The following is a 20,218-nucleotide window of genomic DNA, read 5'->3' on the forward strand; positions in this document are numbered from 1 at the left end:
GAAATATTCAGCTGAAACTGCCTCGGCCTCATAACTTCCTTCTCTTGTTTCCTGTTGACTGCTTAGCCTGGAATTCCTTTACTCCTCTCACTAAGCTTGAATGTCTTTCATGACACATTTGGCCACCAGACAATTCAAGTAAAATATCACCTGAAATTATGCATCCAGAAACTTAGAAAAACCCCCAGTTATAAAATCAACAATCCTAACTCCCTTTATTCTATGTATGGAGAACTGATTGAGCTCATTAGCACCTTCTAAATGGACAATATTCAACTTGCCCTTCCATGGGATTCTCCATATTCTTGAGGCTGTAGGAGGGATTCTTGCACATGTTGAGCAAGAAGTTGTAGGATTTAACAGAGCTTTTTTCTCCTTAATTCCCAAGATTTTTTTTCCTCATGAGTTGGCATGTGTCCGAATTTAGTAGGCTTAAAATTGCTCTCCTTTAAAGGTTCATTTGGTCAACAGCCCCTGCAATGCACACCAGCTGTAAAGTGTTCATGGTGACTAATGGCCTTCTTCCAGCAACCTAAAATAGTGCTGCTTTTTCTGTCCATGTCTATGAATCCTGGTGAGGATTTTGGAAAGCCAGCCACTAGCCAGAGATATAAATTGTTGCTATTCAACAATGAAAATCCCCTTGGTATCTTCAAGCTAGACTGTATTTCCATGTGTCTGTGTCTAATGTATAGGGATAGTTTTCTAATGTTTAGAAATAGTTTTAGTGCTAATATTAGGATAATTTTTCTTTTAAAAAGAGGAAAAATAAAGAGAAACCTAAAATAAAATATCTTTTTTGAAAGCATTTTTAGTAAGTGCTAAAGTTGTAAAACAAATTAGAAAATACCATCTATAAAAATGGAAAAATTGCTTATTTATTTTCCCAAGCTCCTAATCAGTTAATTATTATTTCTTATTTGTACAAGCATGGAACCTAGAAATCCTGCTAATCCTGCTGAATAACTGGTGCACTGCAAGCAAAGAGACAAAAAAAAGAGATTGTGTCCAGAAATAACCATCTGTGTGAAAGAGGAAAGGAAATTACTGAATGAGCTGGGGAGGACACAAGAAAACCAGGAGATGCTGTGGCTCACCACAATGGGCAGTGATCTCTAACATGTCAACAGCACCACCCTTGTGAAGCCAAGGAAATGCTTCAAGGAGGGGATAAAGCAGAATAATTCTTCCAAGAGCCAATGGGCAGCATGAGCAACAGATTGAAGAAAAAAGCTTGATTTAAACTCAAACAGATGGGCAATGGATGTTCTTAGATGCCTGCAAGAGGTGAGCACAGCCTCCTCGTGCAGAACGAGAGAGGAAAAGACACAGGAGGACAGACTGCAGGAGAGGCTGAGAGCAACAAAATGTGGCAGGCATTACATTTCCATACTTCTTCTGTGGCAGAATGAAGTCAGAATTCATTAAAGACTTTTTATAGGTACAGTAGCAACACCATATGGAGTATTTCTGTCTGGCTGTAGCCACATGATAGTCTCTGAGGAATACCATGTGCATTCAGGATGAAGTCTGTGACACTGGAACTCTAGATGTGTGTTGAAGGGATGTACACACAGAATTTAATTTATCTAGCACATGAGCAGTCATTTCCTGGGGGAGGTGCGTAGTAGGGCGACCGTAACCAGCTGCCAGATGTCCCCCCAGCCTATGGATTGCTCCTCTACCTCAACAGGATAGAAGAGAGTAAGAGGTGGAATAAGAATGGGAGATCACTCACCAGTTACCATTACAGCAAAGTTCATTAAGTCAGAGCAAGCAGGCTACGTTGCCATGTCTCATTAACAGGTCTCTGCAGCTCCAAAAAAATAATTGTGTTTCATGTGCTGCCCCTTAACACAATGTATTAAGCCGAACTGTGACCAAATATCTGCTTTTCCAATGTCTGTTCCAGGGAAGTGGGAAGCCCAGGGAGGCTTTCTTTAGTGTCCTCTCTGGCTGTATTAGCTGTGGTAAATCCCATTGGTAAATTTATTTCTAACAGTGTGGAGGAGCAGCCTTGGGTGAAAATGCCCAGTCTGAATCTGATATCTCTAAATAGATAAAATCCCACCTGCCTAAACAGCTGTAAACTTAGGAATGCAAATAACCCAAAAGGTGGGTGGTGGTTGTGTTGCTGCCATTGTTGATAAATATCAAAATACTCCAGTTCTACTAAACCAGGGAGTGTTTGCAGCTCTTCATCACATGAAGCGCAATTCAAAGCATAAGATATAATAGGAACACTGATGCAAGTCTCAATGCAGATTGCAGATCTGGGGCTGAAACCATTTCCATTTTCAGTTCAGCTAATTGGTTTCCAATTGCCTCTTTCATTTCACTGCACCCAAATGCTTATTTTCAAATCTGGGAGCAACTAAGTCTATAAAACAGAAATATTTTCACTTAGCTTGTTGATTACCTGAAGCATTTTTCAGGTATCAGTGAATTTAGAGCTGCTTATGAGACTGATAACCAGTTACTTAATTTACATGACTCCTGCAAAATGTGAAGTCAAAAGGTTCCAATTGGTTCCTACTGTGCTGTTGTAGTCATGTTGTAAGCTCTTCACTTGAAATTACCATTAAAGCAGGACAAATACTTCAATGTCAGAAATGTTTTAGATTTGAAAGAAATTTGCATCATGGAATAATGCAGGTTTTGCAGGCTGTCTACACCCATATGGTGTGTCACACTGCCTCAGTTGCATGTGTTTGATGTGTGTCTTTTAACCAGCTATCCCTTGCCAGCCCAGAATAAGAATTATTTATAAATTTGTCATGATAGACTGTGGACATTTTTATTTTTCTTAGGTGTTTGCATGGAAAGGAAGACTTGTTATCTCCTAGAGGTTTACCTCACTGTCCATGCTCTCAGTTTCCCAGGCTGAGGTGGTCTATGCCCTTCCTCTTCTCTGAGCTGGGCCTGTTCCTTACAAAGAAACCTTTGAGCATTAACCAGCAAGATTTAATTGTTAAAAGCAGCAGACATCATGTACAGTGCATTGAATTCAGTCTTTCCCCAGTTATCTTATGTAACAGAATTATGGAAATCTGGATAAAACCTGAATATGGTAATCCAAATATATATATCTATCTATATATATCCATTTTATATATACTCTTTGCACATTTTCAGTTGTAGGTTATTTTTATGTTTCCTTTTTTCTCAAGTAATGCTTTTATAATAAAGATTTTTAAATGTTATGTTAAAGCTATATGGGCTCCCAACACGTGAGCAGATGTTGATGTACTTACATCTTTAGACCATCATAGTCACACCTAGCTTGTTGATATAAAGAAAAATAGCAATAGTTTTGAAAAATTGAATGAGATTCAGAAATGCTCAGATGGCTAGAAAAATGTGTTAAAAGGATTGGGAGGGAGTTCAGTGTATTTTGTTGTAGGAAGACAAGGATCTGGGCTGTTGGTTACAATCTTTGCATGTCTTTTTCAAGGAGTAGAGTTGGAAAATTGTAGAAAAAACCTGGTGGTGACAAAGAAATGATCCACCAAACTGGCTCCTGAAGCTGGATGTCAGACTTGAACCAGGTTGCTTTTCTGAACAGGGAGAACAACTCAGTAATCACTGAGGGCACTCACATGAAGAGTCTGGATTTACCAGCACTCAGCACCTGATGGTTTTCTACAAGTTGTTCCCATGTGAGCACAGATAAATTGGAGGATTCTGGTGGCATGTGTTGTATAGGTGACACTCCAAGTTCTGAGAAATTCTGTTTTCTCCCTGAGTTGGGGCAGGTGGGTGTGTTAGAGGTGGTGCAGCCTGTGGAAGTGACATCCTGGTCTCTGGATGGGCTCAACCATCCTTGGTGCCAGGTCTCCTCAGGGCTGGGACCGCTCTCTGAATTCTTGAATTTTTTTGGTAATATTCCTCTTGCCCTAGGTCCTTTATGTGTAGTAGGCAGACTGGCAGGAGCAGTCGCTGCTCTGCCATGAGAGAAGGTGAAGTTCAGTTGTTCTCATTACTCAGTAGTGCTGGAGGGAAATCATTCTAGCCAGCATACCTAGGTAGTGACTTTTCAAAGTGACAAGCTTCTCTGCTCCACTCTCAGGCACATGATTCATCCCATTGCATGATTTAGATTGAAAATAAGAATGCTACAGTTTGCATTTTTTTCCCAGTGCAAGCTTAATGCCACAAGCTGAGTTCTCCAGAGAAGGTTAAAGAAGTCCATGCTTATTGATGACAAGAATTGTGCCTGTTATATTTCAAGACCTTTTGTACAGATTTGGTTTATTTTTTCTGTTTTATTTTCTTTCTAAATTGAGATCTCCTTCGATACAAGTCTGCAGTGATCAAAGAGAAGGATGTAGGATTCCTTTAGACTTTTTTTCATTCATCGCTCACTGGAGGCAGTACAATATTGGAAGAATGTCACAAAGGCTCAGACTCGTGGTTGATTATTGATTCCATGCTTCCAGTGAAGCTGCTCTCCTTAAAAAATTGTTGTTACTCTGCATTTTATAGTTGCTGAAAACAATTCAGAGAATGGGATGAATGAAGCTGGAAGATTAAATACTTAAAAGGAAGTGGTGGTGATTTAAGTCTCAGGTTTCTTTTGTTGCAAGTGGACAACTGCAAGAAGCAGAAATGTCCCTTTTGGATTGGAAAAGCTTGAGGATTCTTCCTGGTAGACAGCACGTGCTTGATTATTTTTAATGTGAATAAAAGTGACTTTACAGCCTTGAGGAACAGTACCTGTGTTTCACATACAGCATCTCCCTTTTGCAGACAGAAACGTGTAGCAGTGGCACACACATGTAAATATATCCATATTTGTGAGTTCCTCTAAATGTAGTTTGAAATATTTTGGTATATGGATGTGATAGAGAGATACCGCTACTTGAAATTATATTAAATGGGGAAATTATTACTGACCAATAAATCATAATAAAATACACATTTACTGATCTGTACTAATCAGTAGAACACAAAATATTTGTTTTCTGTACATTGTGTATTTTAAGAATACCTCAGATACCACTATGTTACAAACTCCAATATGGACTTTTAATACACATACACTTCAAAAAAAATTTATAGCAGTATTTCTACCTTCAAATCCCACATCTGGGCTGTGATCAGTTTGCTACCATGGAGTTTTAAACAAGAAATACCAACTACACTCCAGGGACAAAAGGTTGACAAGTTACTGGAAAAGGGAAAATAATCTCTTTGTAGAGCATACAGAGAAAAAAAACCTAATGTTTGATCTGGCTTTTACTATCTCCTTCTTTTTCAATCCCCAGTTATTTCAGTAGTTCTTACCCTCTTCATTTTTTTTATATATGTAAAAATATATTTCTCTTATAGTCTGAGTTGAATGGTGAACCCAACAGTAGGAGCTAATAATCATGTACATTAGAAGATATACATTGAAATGGAAATTGACCTTTCTGGAGGAAAAATACTATAACTAGTTTTGTATTCTTAGATCTGGACTTGGAAGTACTAAGTCATACTGATCAGCATGGGCTTATTGCATTATTTCAACAGTGGAGATAATTAAATGAATGATGACTAAAAGAGGACATTTATATGACATTCAATTATTTAACGATGTAAACTGTCAAAGTTTTTTATTCCAAGGCTCTAAAAGCTGAATTTGGAAGCCAACCTAGTGAAGTCATTGGAATTGAATTTTTCATTAGCTTTAATGACTTTTTTCAATGGTTATTGTAGGGGTCTTCTGCAAAATGCAGTAATTAAAGTACTGGTGGTAATTAGAACTTACAGAAAATAAGTTAAACTGAATTTGAGAATAATGTATGTCTTTCTGCCACAGGACTAGAGCAAAGGCAGGTCTGTATGCTCTGTTCTCAGTTATCTTGCTTTCCTTTCTCTGGTGGAAGCCACTGGGAAATAATTTCTCAGAAATTATCTTTTACTTCCACCACATTATATTTAGGGTTCTGTTGAGGAGGTTTTTGCTAGTAAAATTTGGGTTTCTGTCACCAGAAGTGTGTTTCTGTGCCAGATAATGCTCTTTCTAAGCCTTGGACATTCTATAGGAACACTTCCTGCACACAGCCCCAAACATTTTGATCATTAATAGTTGTGTGAAAAAGAGTAGATGTCCATTTTCCCCTTGAGCCTTCAAACTCCATCTCTCTTCAGGTTTGCTTTTTAAGGGTATGAATATCAGAACATGGCATAAAGCACATCACCTCTAGGAGGTTGGTGCATGTCCTTTGATTCCAGCCTTTGGTGATTCAGGTTAATTGATGATCCTCAGCATCTGTTTGATTTTGACCCCAAATGATAAGAAAAGGGGAAAGGGGAAAGGGAAAGGGGGAAAGGGGAAGGGGGAAAGGGGAAAGGGGGAAGGGGAAAGGGGGAAGGGGGAAGGGGAAAGGGAAAGGGGGAAGAGGGAAAGGGGAAGGAAAGGGGAAGGGGGAAAGGGGAGAGGGAAAGGAAAGGAAAGGAAAGGAAAGGAAAGGAAAGGAAAGGAAAGGAAAGGAAAGGGAAAGGAAAGGAAAGGAAAGGAAAGGAAAGGAAAGGAAAGGAAAGGAAAGGAAAGGAAAGGAAAGGAAAGGAAAGGAAAGGAAAGGAAAGGAAAGGAAAGGAAAGGAAAGGAAAGGAAAGGAAAGGAAAGGAAAGGAAAGAGGAAAGGAAAGGAAAGGAAAGGAAAGGAAAGGAAAGGAAAGGAAAGGAAAGGAAAGGAAAGGAAAGGAAAGGAAAGGAAAGGAAAGGAAAGGAAAAAGGAAAGGTCTTGAATATTCATAGTTGTTATCAATAGTGTTCCCTTTCAAGGGTTAACTGTGAAGTGAAGAGGTATCTAACATGATTTTTGGACAGACTAAGGAAAGCTTAAGGCAGTGGAGAATTTTTGTTTGTTTTCTTTCTAACACCCTGAAAAATAGATGAGGTTGTCTTGTTTGTTTCATTAAAATGCAGAAATTATAAATGTCTTAACTTTGGGCAAGTTCCCCAGGAAATACAGTTATTGTTTTGGTTTTTTCCTGGGTTTTGAATAATCTGTTAAAGTCAAAGGGCCTTGTTGACAAATCAAAATCCCAAAATGTGAAGCAGAATTGTAATTTTTTGGGTATTACTCTTATTTTTGCTCATGTTCTTACAAAGCATTGTTGTTTCAGTAAAGGGTAAACTAATAATTAGTATTTCAGGTTTTAATTTTAGTTTTAATTTTCAGCGTTCTTTTTTAGTACTGTTTTGGCTTCAATAATCAGTACAAACTCTTTCCTGGTTAAGCCTGTTTTGAGTTTATAGAAAAACAGGGATTTAAAGTTTGCAGATGTTCAAGTTTTGGAAGCAGGCCAGACTAGAGCTACAAACTCGATTTTCTACCCTTTAAGAGTAAAGAAATGTGAGAATTTTTACCAAGAGTACTTTACTAACAGATCAGGGCTTCTCTTCAGAGAAAGCTGCCAATTAAAGTACTCCCTGAGATGCTTATTTGTGCATTTTGGTTCTAAAAGGCAGAAGTGATGGGCCCAAGCCTTGTTCCTGTTGAAATTAAGGGGATCTGCCCTTCATCAGCATGTGACATTGTGGCTGGGAGAAGCTTTTCCCCCTGCCCGTGTGTCACCAACACCCAGGAGCCCAGCTCTGAAGATCTGACTCAGAGTCTACCTCAGGCAAGAGTAAATGGAGACCTTGCCTGAGGAATGACTATTTCATATAGGAATTCCTGGAATATAATGTGATTTGTAGTAAATGAAGGAAATTTGATTCCTCATAAAGTGCTGACATGCAATTCCCGTTGGCTCATCCAGGGAGAATTTATTTCTTTCTGTCTGATCTTGTCTGCAGACCCATAAAAATCCTATTTTGTGCCACTGGCATGCTGAGGGGGTGATTGCCAACTTCTCCCTGCTGCTTGGGAAGGAATGCCTTGGTGCAGAGGAACCTTCATTAAATCACTTTATGCTGACCTGAGTGGCATTTCAGAAAACTGAGAAACTTTTGGGAAATGGGTAAAGTTACTTTTACTTTAAAAATGGTACTCACTTTCTATTTCATTGGTGTTTTATGAAGAAACTTTTGAAAAAGTTTAGTACCATTTTCCAGCCTCTGTTGGAAAATTCAAGGGTTTTTTAAATGCTAGGTTTTTTGATACCATGGCAGAAGAATTAAAAGAGTTTGTTTCTCAGTTTTTGTCTCTCCCCCTTCCACTCTACCAGAGGATGAAGCTCTTTCCTTTCCTTCTGAGTACCTGGTGCAGAGGCAGTGCTGGTCTACATGAGTCTCAAATGCAATTCAGCATCTGATCTCCACAAAAATGAACTTCCATAAAATAACATTGCTGATGTTTTGTGTTCTGAAGCCACAGATTCCTTCTGACAGAGGATGTAAAGATGAGTGAAATTTCACACTTCTGAGACATACTGGTGGGAAAATTGTTACATCTTCCCATCTTGAGAGAAGGGATTTTAAAGAACCAGCTGAAAGCTCCAGTTGAAGTGGTTTTGTCTGGATAATAATGGGTTCAACCTTGCAGTCTGGAGTCCTTTTAAATGTATTTTTTTTTTAAATTAATTGCTATCAGGAGGGGGAGAGAGTGTAAGTAGCTTGTGGATGGTTTCCCCAATGGAGAATGCCTTGAGCAAGCTGCCTTCTTTCTGAACTGTGAACTTAGTCCACTACTCAGAGAAAAACAAGTGGTTGCCAAGATAGAACTCAAGCAAGAAAGGGCAAGAAAAGGGCAAAAAGTGCCTCTAAGGGTGCTTTCCCAACTCTCCCCCCCATGGAGTCACTGGCATCTGTACTCAAAAGGATGGATAACAAGGAGTTTTGTGAAAATCTGTTGAAAGTTATTTTGGGTAGGAAAAAAAAGGTATCCTGAATCCCTTCTGTTCCTGTGCCCATAGTTGAAAGAGTTTTTTGGCCACTAAATTCTCAGATAAAAAAAGTTTGAGATTTAATTGGAACCTCAGTTCTTTGGGATGATTTTCTCCTGTGTAAGTACAAACTGTCAAAAGTCAATGTTTGAAGTGTATGATATCTGAAAGTTCTGGTTTCACTTGATATTTGGAACTGCCTTTGAGGAAAGGTAGCATTGTGTACCATTTTAAATGTATAGATTTAGACCTGTAGGCTCTTAATTTGCAAGGTAAATTCTCTCTGCAGTTATGGTCATGTTTAATCCATCTGTTAAATTACTGTGCTTGCTTTCACACTATTCCTTAGAAAGATTGTTTTGGTTTTCTGAGAGAATGATCACCGAATTTATGACTGTGTTCTCTATAGCAACATCAATTATTCCAATAAAGGCCATATAAAAAGAGCTATTTACTTGTTTTCTCAGACAAAGACTCTCTGGGACTTTCAAGTAGCTCAGATGTCTGGCTCACAGCAAGCCTCTGTAACACAATGATTTCTCATGCTGCCTTCACATATGTGCCACACTCTTCATTAGGGAGGTCCATGAAAAGCCAGGTGTTGATGCCCTAGAGACCAGCTTGCTATTGTGCTTTCTGTAGGCTGCTTCCCCACATAATGCAGTTTGATGCAATGCAGCTCAAAATAGGAGTCAGCAGTGCTGAAAATGGCTTTGCTGTTCCATCGAGCAAGGGTCGCTTTAGCAGGAATGTGTCTTTGGTCTGCTGGACTAAAATAAATTTGTTACTGTTGAATGTGAGAAGCTAGGAAGCTTCCTGCTGTTTATTTTACAGGAGCAGAGATTGTTGTCTTGCTGTTGGAGTTTTTAGTGTGCTCACACAGAATAGAGAGACACAAAGGAAATTGTTTTTAAAGGATGGAGAAATGTGCATTTCTGCTGATAGGAGGAAATTCTGTTCTGTATGAGAAATGGGAAAAAGGCCTCATCCCATGCATGTGCCAAGTGACTGCTTAAGGCTAAAGGCTAAGACAAGATCACCTCGCTGATTCACTTGGGCTCTGCTAAGTTATCACTTTTGCTCCATTCATTGCACAGCTGATTATTGCTTGGCATCAAACTTACACAAGTGAAATTTCTCAGATGTCCTTTTCAAACACTGCAAGGAGAATTAGAATGAACATGGGATTTGGTTAGGTTTCTTTATGTTTCTAAGAAACTTCATTTTCATTAGGTATTACACTCTGACCATGGTTTCTCTTGGCCTAAAACAAGGGGATTGATGTCCCCAATTTAATATTTTCATTTGATTAAAATTGTGAGTATGAACATGTTTTATACTTTTTTTTTTCTTTATCTGTACCACTTAAAGGGCTCCATAAAGAGGCAGGTGGAGGCTGAGGTATCATATTGTACCAATGGCTTTAGATCTGCTCTGGAGCCTGCTGAGGGATGATGTTTATGGAACTCATTTTTGAGTCATGCATTGCTTAGTGCTGGTAAAAGATCTTAATCCACAGTATCTTTTAAGCACTGAAGATGAAACAGAATTTGAGTTTCTCTATCTTCACTGTTGTCTGGAAGTAGGTGGTGAAAAGTTGGAGCAAATAGTAGAACAGTGCTAAAAGGGGTGGCCTGACTCTTTTCAATATCTACTGAAATAAATGAGATAAAGTTTGTGAGAAGAGGTCATCTCTCTCCAAACCCTTCATTCTCATTAATATGCATTTCTGTTTCCTCTTCTATAGAAAACATAATCATGAACCAAAATGACTGTTCCCTTTGAGCTTTGTCACCTCAGGCTTTACAGAGTTATTTTGTTTGGGTTCTCATTTAAGAAACTACTCAAGTACTGTTTCTGAGAGAGGTTTGGAATGTTGATTAGGTCCAAGAGGGCTACACTGAGGCCTACAAATTAATTTTGCTGTCCTATGTAGATACAAATCTCAGCTTCCTGAATTGAAAAGGCTGTTGCATTATATGCAAACCATTGTGCCCTGGAACCTCTCAATGTTTATTGTACTTATCTGCCCCAAAGAAATACTTCTGCTCATTCTGGGTGATTAAAACACCTACTTGACAGAGGAAGGCAGCCTCCTCTTTTTAATTCTGACTTGTGGCAAAGGTCTAATTAAAGTTAAACTGAAGTAATTAACACATTCTTATTTAAACCATAAGGCTTTTACAAGGGCTTCAGAATTCTTGGACATTAAAAGCATAATGAGTAGAGTCCAGCATAAAAACTGCATCTAAAATACTTTACAAAGGTGACTATTAGCAGACAGGAGCAGACAGGAGGAGAATTCATGCCCTGTATTTATTTAAAGGAGGAAGGACTTTATATTTTTAGTGTTAGAACTGCATTTTGATTCTACAAGAGAGTTTGGTGTGACATTACTGCTACAAGAAGATCTTATGACAGGCTTGCATCTGGGTCCAAAAAAAAATAAAAATCTTGACCAAAATCCTGAGGAAAGCATTGTTCAGGGAAGTCAAAAAAGGTACATAAGGATGTAATCTGTTGTGTAAATCAATGAAATTATGAGTTTCAACCATTATTATAGTTCTCCTTGTAAAGGAACTTTGGACCTTGGGGCTGCTGTGCATTTTCTGAGGTAGGGAGGGCTGGAGTTATCTTGGAACTCCTTTAGTTCACTTCTCTGCAGTGCTTTTGGCTCTGAGCTGCCTGGGATGTTCAATCATTTGTGTGCACCAGCTTGTCCCTCACATCTCATTCTGCCTCACATACAACTCATCAGTACCTCAAATATCCACCTAGGAAACCTAATTCATTTATAAAAGTAATGTCAGATGGGAAGGACATATTGAAAATCTTCCTAGAGTTAACTGTCCCAGTCCCTGATTTGGTATTTATAAGGGAGATAAGCAGTAATTGCTTGATGACACTGGGAGCTCTTACAGTTTAATTAATAAATGACTGCAGATGCACTGAGAAACTCTGATGAAAGATACCCAAGACATAGAAAATATAGTTGTTTTAATGTCTTTTTGCCAGGACTCTCTCTTTAAATGACTATCTCTGGTGTAACACAATTGTCATGATAGTCAATTAAAAGTCCATGTGCCTCCTCTGTAATTTTTTCTTCTTTTCCAATTGTCACCTCAGGAAGAAATTACTCCAGTTACATTTTTCACAGCCAAGCTGTAAACTTTAAGTTCAGCTTAAAGGAAACTAGTAAAGGAATACAGTAAGAAACTGCAGTTTTATTTATGATGTTGGGAAATAAAACATAATTGGGATTTCCCTCAAAGAGAGCAAAAACTAAGGTGCTAATCTGTAACACAAAATGAAGAGCAAAGTTTCAGCTTCTGATATTTTGAATGAGAAGGGAATTAAATAAAGTACTTTACTGAGCTGCCTACTAAGGAAATGGGTTATCCAGTGATGGGAGATTGTAAATGGGAACTTCTCACTGAGGCCTTTTGGGCCTTGAAAGAGCCATTGAACTGTGACTTGATTTCTTCCTCAGCAAAATTAAATTAGGGATTGACATTTTGGTTCAGAATGTTGTGATAAACATAGGTGAGTAAATTTGAATAGTTTTTCAAATGTTTGCCAGTAAGCTGAATTTCACCATCCAGGTACTTGCAGCTGTTATTAGTATTACATCAAATACATTTTATTTCGTGTGTTTTCCTTTAATCACTCAAAACTAAGCCACTGATTTAATGTCTTTGAAGTTCTACTTGGGGACATACTGGGGTCTTTTTGACTGCTATTGCTGCCTTTTGCCCCACGTGAAAATGAAACTCAAGATAATTTTAGTAAGGCAGTAATATATAAGGGGATATTTAATGAAGGCCTTCAGGGGCAGTTATGGAAAGATGTCCACAAATGCCCACTTTCCCCCAGGGAAAGTAGATTTTTACAGGTTTTAGGGAATTAGCAGAATTGATAAAAAGCACCAGTTAGGAGAACAAGTAGTGATGCAATTCCACCCAGGTCAAGCCCCTTCTCTGGAGCCCCCTTTCAGCACTAGCTGTACTTTGTCCGTGAGAATGGATCTCAAAGTCCATGAGTTGTTCTTGGGCTTAGTTCCCAGGAAGAACCAAATTAGTAGAGGGCCTTCTACCTCCTGGAGCTTGAAGTTTTGGAATTTGTTTTATTTTTCTGCCTAAGGAAAGACCAAGGATAAGTACAGGAAAACAAGTCACTAATACAATAGGCTACAGTGCTACAAATATATGTGTGAAGAATACAGAGAACTTAGTAAAAAAGGCAAAACCCAAACAGCATCACTTTATGCCCTACTATTCAGCAAAATAAATCACAGTTCTTTTCCCCCAAAAGTTTACCAGGTAGAACCATAGCAAAGTCAGTGTTACATTCATATTTTGATTTTGTACGTGTCTGCTCCCCACAACCTTTGATGTTAATTCAGAAGACAAATTTGTACAGTTTCTTTTGGGGGATTCGGGGCTATGAGACTTGGTTTTCTCAACAGCAGATGGAGTTTCATTTATCTGTTGCATTTAATTTGTGGTTCTTATAAACCTGATCCCTGAAGGTATGCAGCAGTCAAGAATGCACCATTCCTTATTGCTTTCCTTTCCCAGTGGTAAAGTAGCCAAATACATCTTCACTAAAAGTTGTTTTTATATAATAAAAACCCAAGGAAAAGTTAAACATCGCCGCAGAGAGACTTGACATAGCTGGAGGTGTCTGCCAGGGGAGTGACCATGGATGGAGAGATGTCTTTAGTTTTGTAAATGCTGTGATGTTGGAAGTCTGAGATGAAAAACCTCTGTGTCATGAGCCCAGTCATTATTTGGGAGGGGAATGCATCCGTCATCAGCCCTGTGATTTAAAAGCACCAAGTGGCATAAATCCAATAAATTATTCCAGAAGTTTGTGAGGATTTTTGCATCTTTTAAATGCTAACACTTACAGTTTTCCTTGTGACAGGAGTTAAGAAATATCTCAGTGAACTATAGAGTAATAGATTCTCTAAAAATTATGACGCATATCATAATGAATATATGGCAAAAAGTCCCATGGCAATAAAAGGACACGGCCAAATCCATGGCAAAAAAGAAAAAAAGACAACATGCCCAATAATATATCAAAACCAGTACATGAATTATTGAAACTAGAGCATAAAAAATGAGCTGAATCTAATGAAAGTAAATGGGGTGTTTGAGGTTGAGATGTTGAGCAAGAACTCGGGTAAATGAATGGTCCAAGATGTGCTGTGCTCCCACAGCCATCGGTGTCCACGCTGCCTCCAGGGATTTGTGTTTCCACATTTTGCTGACTATACTCAAAAAGACTACAGTCAATACAGGCTTTAGCATAATACTTTCTCTGTGTTAGTTTTGATTAGAGGGAAAAGAATATTCTCTTTGATCCCTGCGTCTTCTGAGAGAAACTGACAGCCTGCGGATTCTTGGTGTATGTATTAAAATAACAGGAATGTGCCAAGAAAGGGCTTTGGAACTGGCTGTGGGCTGAAGCATTGCCCTGACTCTGTAGAAAGCATGTCCGGAGTGGACATAAGAGCAAGCACAGGGCTAATTATCCATTTGAAGGGTTTTAATCTCCAGACAAATTGCTATGTGGCAAATAAGAAGTTTTCAGTGTAAACTGGACAATCAAATAGGGCATTTGAGCCTTCTAAAAAAATGTCTTTGTTAAAATGGAAGCTGAAGAGGTGCCTGAGACACATGTGAGGAGTTTATTAGGAACATCTTTGTGTCTTCAAGATTTTTAGGGAAGTACATGCTGAGGTAATAGGACTATTTGGCACTTGAGCAAGTTCACATATGTGATGCATGGTTAAATCATGAAAGGATCTGTATGATATGTCAGTGAATCAAGATTAATCCGTGATAAATTCACACTCTGTGGCTTAAAAATGCATGCCTTGCTCTTTGGGAAATCATGTAGCTCTCTGTTAGTGAATTAATGGCAGACCATGATTTTAACTTGTATGTGTTCCTATCCAGTGTCTCCCTATTTGAACTGTGTGTGTTGAGATGCCATAAAAACCTACTTGGCTTCAATTGGGGGAAAAAAAGGAAAAAACAGATAAATATATTAATAAGCATACCCCAAGGCAACAACCCAGAATAAAAATGCATTTAACAATAATACTCTTTTTCCTATCTTGTTTTCATTGTCCTGGATACTCCCAAATATTCTTTCTGAGTTGAATTAATGGCTCCAAGTGGTATATCTGCTGCAATGTGTTAAAAATGTGAGATGGAGTCAGGGTCAAAGCTTACTAGGACTGTCTCCAGTGCAATTCTGACATCTTTCATTCTGAAATTTAGAAAAAAAAATTACAGAAATACCAGATTGTAGCAGAATAGTTTGGCTTTTTATTTTTCACTGTTCCTTTGGCAAATGAAGTTACCATCATCCTTTAGTGATTTTTTCTACAGAATTTTATTTTTCAGTTGCAGACAAGCAGTATATGCTTGTCATTTGGGGAAATGTGTAGTCTAATGCCTTGAAGACCTTGTGTGGTTTGATTATTTTAAATTTCCTGCTCCATAGTCAACTCCCTGGGCATTCTCTTTTGCCCTGTCCTCCAGGGCTGCTTCATGTCACTTTCAGGTCTTGAACCTCAAGATGTTTGAGCCGATATTCTCAGACAATATCTCCAGCATTGCTGACAGACAGAGGAAATGTAAAAGCCGAAACAGAGGCCAACAAGGAGCTTACAGCTACAGGTGCTCACAGCTTTCAGCATTGCTGCCAGTGGTTACCTGGCTCATGCCCTGAGAGCATGAATTCTCCCTGTAAAACCTTTGAGGAATCACACCTTCACCATGCATGGTTTGTCCTCTCCTGGGTAATGGAAATGTTTTCAGGGCTCAGCTTTAATAAAACAAAATGGGGCATAATTGGAAAAAAATCCTGTCTGGAAGATATTTTTAAAAATTTTCCATCTCAACCACCTCAGATCGCTCGTGTACTTCTCTGCTAACCAGGAGGAGCATTTGTTTAATACTTTTCTTGAATGACTTTCTTGAATTCCCCCCACAAATGCTCTTTTAGGGGGAGGGTAGTGAGTCCTTCAGAGAACATGTGGTTTCTGAGGGATTTAGTTAGAAATTCTGTTGCTAGGAAGCCTGGAAAGAGAAATGTGGTATGAAAAGCATGAATGCATACAGTAGTCCTCAAATAGCCCTTCTATCCATCTGTCACGTGTCAACATTTGTTTATGGAAATATCCTTTCCCAGATGCCTGTCTACTTCATTCAAAACTTCATAAGTTTGCTATAAAATTGTTTTCTTCTGCTATGCAGCTGACTCCCAAGTACCTCTAATGCGAATAATAAGCACTGACCTCAAGCAAAGCCCTTTTATTGTTGAGTTGCTGTACTTCTCCTTTAGCTTTCTCTGCCTTTGTTCAGTTATATGTGTAATTTATTCTTCACTTAAATTATTTTCTGCTACAGATTTCATAATTGCAATTAAGTCATTACACTGGGACAGGGCAAAGATTAATTTGATTTTAATTCATTTTTAAATTGCAGTTTTCTCTAAAGCTTGAGTTACATCTCTTTGTGTATTTAGATTTGCTACACTGCTCTAACATAAATATTAACCCACTTAAAGCTACATATTACTTTTAATCTTAGAAAAATCCTCTCTTTGGTTTGGAAGACATTTCATCTCTGTTCACCATGTAATTGTCACAAATGAGCAATGGATTTGTGTTGTTAATTCCATGTTCATGGCATTGAATCATTATTCTTGAAGGCATTTATGAATTATCCTTTGAATAAGGAATCTAGTTTTCAAATAAATTTGTGGATTTAATATTATCTCAGAGATGCATCTGAATTTTGCATGTTCTATATCTAGACTATGTTTTTCTAGGCAAGGGCATTCTACTGTCCCTTTTGGTCACAGGAAAAGGTTAAACATTTGAGCTAGAAGCAAAAACAGTCTGAAGGAACCACAGTTGTCACCGAGTTTTCCCATTGTCCAAGTGTACTTTACAACTCAAAATCCATTTCGGATACAAGTTTACAGCAGGATCTCCATCTTTGTTGCCCGGCACCACATGTAAAATAAAAAGATAAAAAAAGTGGATTCATCTTTGTATTGGCACATGGATAACTTGATAACATGTGCCCATGTTGGTGCTGCTTCTCAAAAAACTTCACAGTTATGGTTCCACCCCTGTTCTCATGGAACGATGTCCCTACTGTAAATTGCTTCCTTTCCTGGGAAGCTGGTTGAGTCAGGATGGGTGACAAGGCCAGGAGCAAAAAGGATTATACAAGTCTTATCAGAGTATAACTTGTCTTCCAAATTTGTCTGGAGAATTAAAATAACAAAATGATAGTTATAATAAAAGCCTTTTTTAATTTCTACAATCTTGGTAGTTTTGTCACTGTAAATGTTTTGGGAAATGATGGTCTTTGCCTCTCACACAAACCTGAGGACCACCAGGAACATGGACCTTTTCATCCTCACATTAGAATTATGCTGCTGTTAGTAAGAATGAGAATTCCAGTTAATAGCTCTTTGTTCCAGGAGTGGGCACAGGTAGTGTTTAATGTCACCTCCAGGTTTGCGGTGTTACTCCAATGAGATCACTGTGAAGGAGCAGACAACATCTGTCAGCCCTTAGTCATGGAACAAGGCACCGACTGCTGTGTCACATCATGATCCTAACTTGCCTTCCCTGGGGTTGCTTTGTGCTCAGCAGCATTTCAGGAAGCTTTGTGAGGATTTCAAGTGCCTCTTGTTGAGGAGTGATGCTCCAAAGGCCAGAGGGTGCCGTGGTGGCCAGTGGCTCCACCTGGAACAGGTGATGGCAAAGCACACAGAGACTGAGCCAGGAGTGGGTCCAGAGGCTCTGCTCAGCATCACACACAGCCCAGGAAATCCACAGCCTGGAGACAGCTCAAGGGCCAAGCCGGGAAGCTCAGGAGTCAGGTCCAGGTCTGGATGGAGGAGACAGGAGACCAGATGCAGATGCAGCTGCTCTGCAACTCCAGCTTGAAATCAGTTCCAGCATTTTTACTCATTTCACCCACTTCACCATGTTCCTTTTCTGCTAAGAACAGCATCTTCCAGCTTCCCAGCAATGCCATGCCCCTGCCTACGTGCTGCTGTCTGCCAAGGGTGTAGGGGACAGTGCAGCATTAAAGACCACAGCAGTAACCAGAAAGACTTACAGGAACTTTTCAAAGACTTGCAGGAACTTCAGGCAGGTTGTTGTAATGGATTCACCACATTATTTAAAAATTCTGAAGTATCTGAAAAATGCATGTATTCCCCAGCAATTCAAGAGCCATTAATTAAGATGTCACTCAAGTGGATTATTCCTGCTTGTACAGTGTCACCTAAACACTGGCCCTGTCCATGATGCATCCAGCTTGGTGACAGTGATGGAGCTTTCTGATGTTGTTAGGAATTTGTCTGTGTAGTAAGCTTTTCTGTAAGTACCAGTGTAATTCCCATAAGTTTCCTGGGTTTTATGTGCTGTTCTGGGCACTGGCAGCTTAAGTGCTTTTATGGGTAGTTTGTGCTGCCACTATGACATTACAGCATTTGGAAAGATTTTGGTGAATCTCTGCCCGGTACTGTGCCCTTCCTTTACAGAAAAGCTTTTATTGGTGGAGATTAAGTAATAATGAAAGAGACTACAAATTTCATTTTTATTTAAAATAGGAATATATTTATTTATTGAACAGGTAATCAGCCAGAAGAAATATGAAGATATCATCTCAATGAACTCACTTTCTAGACAAGGTTTCCTTCCACCACATAATTATTACAATGCAGAGCTGCCTCTCCAGCACATCTCACTGCAACCTTGTCAATGTTTTAATAAGACAACTGGGAATTACTGTGTTTTCACACTGCATTTAGTGCCATTTTACACTTAGGCTTTGTAACAGATAAGTGAAAGAGGTAAGGATTAAGTGTTAGTACAACTGTAAGGCAGCAGTTGTACAGCAAGTGCTGGTAACGTGCCCAGTTCTTGCTGCTGCAGATACCAGTGCTGAGACTATTTTAAATTTGCTCATTGTCATAGTATCTGGTTGTGAACAATGAGTTATTGTTTCATATTCCACATTAGCAATAAAATAAGAGCTTTGCTGAAAGTTCTGTGCATGAACTCTGTGGTCTGTTTTTCAGGTAGTTTAGCAAAGAGACCTAAAGCAGTGTCGTAAATACAAATTTAAATTATTTTGGGAAGTGCAGTTTGGGTCTGCTTGTTTGAATCCTTGTGCTGAAATGATTTTTTACCTTTCTTTTTCTGGTGGTTTCTTTTCCATTCTACTGGATGTGGATTTGTCTCTTAATGAAGTGTTTAGGGTTTGATATATGCATGAAAGGATGTCTTCTCCAAAATCCATGTGGTACATATTATTTGCTATATGCCTTAAGCCTTCTGTGCAGTCATCTGTATTCATTCTGGAAAGATGACAGAAAGATTCCTAGTAAGAATCGGGTGATAAATCAGGATTGCACTTTAACTAAGGTAACTGCAATCCTGAATTTGCTCAAGTGTTTAACTTCCCATACTACTTTATTCTAAACTTAGAAGTGATCTGAATGTTGGGCTTTCAGCTACAAAGATGAATGGAAGTACTTACTATGTAGGTGGCTGGCTATAGGGTTTTATCACATCTCTAAAATAGAAACAATATTCCTTTTCATTTTTGTGGAGACTTTTGCCTGAGGATGTTAATGCAGCTTTATAACATTCTTGGGAGGGAGAAGAACGTTATTAAATCTAGTTCTGCCAGCAGAGTAGATGTAGTCACACTCTAGCAGAGAGCCTGTACCCCAGTGGGGCACATATTTTCCCTGTCTCTGGAGTTTAGAGCTTTTATGGTACAAAGTCTTGGTGGCAAATGCATATTTATTTGCACATAAATAAGTGCTTTGCAGCATTCATTCTATCTTGTCAATATTGCTCATCAAATCAGAGGAAACTGCTTGCAGATCATTGGGATGAATCTGGGACTAATGTAAATAAGCCTGTGTCATCCTAACAGCAGTTCTCCCCATTTAATACCATGTTTAAATCTGACTTAAATCAGGGGATGTATTTTGTGTGGGATAAATAAAGATAAAACAGCACAGCATTTCCAGAACCCTTTGAAACACGAGAAACCCATGAGCTGTTCTTGTTCAGGAATCAAAGTTCAAGGCAGAGGAATTTTTTTTTTTTTTTGACACTTAGATATGGACAGGTTTGTTGATGAGAAACTGAGATGATACTGTTTCCTTGGTACATGGGTCCTGTGAAACTCCTTTTCCCAGTGGTCTTGACCTTGCTCTTCCTTTGGAATATGTAGGCCAAATTTGATAGAAGACATCAAGGCATCTTGGCTTTGTCCCTGTGTGTCTTCCTTGTGGTCCAGTCACTACCACTGTCACTATTTTCAGGCGAAGCACAT

General features: G+C 38.8%; 1 protein-coding gene across 7 annotated transcripts in view; it reads left to right on the top strand.

The window, feature by feature from the left end:
- The window catches only part of TRAPPC9 (trafficking protein particle complex subunit 9), a 444,584-nt gene that overhangs the window by 324,063 nt on the left and 100,303 nt on the right, over nt 1–20,218 (top strand). Inside the window, exon 22 of one of the 7 annotated variants that reach the window (XM_068180251.1) lies at nt 942–1,606. The exons of the other annotated variants lie outside the window; for them this stretch is intronic. Coding sequence (XP_068036352.1) covers nt 942–1,018 — 77 coding nt within the window. The 3' untranslated portion in view covers nt 1,019–1,606. Of the gene's footprint in view, nt 1–941; nt 1,607–20,218 lie in introns of those variants that run through there. 7 annotated transcript variants of the gene reach the window in all.

The sequence above is a fragment of the Anomalospiza imberbis genome, chromosome 1, assembly GCF_031753505.1.
Source record: "Anomalospiza imberbis isolate Cuckoo-Finch-1a 21T00152 chromosome 1, ASM3175350v1, whole genome shotgun sequence".
NCBI classification, from domain to species: Eukaryota; Metazoa; Chordata; class Aves; order Passeriformes; family Viduidae; genus Anomalospiza; species Anomalospiza imberbis.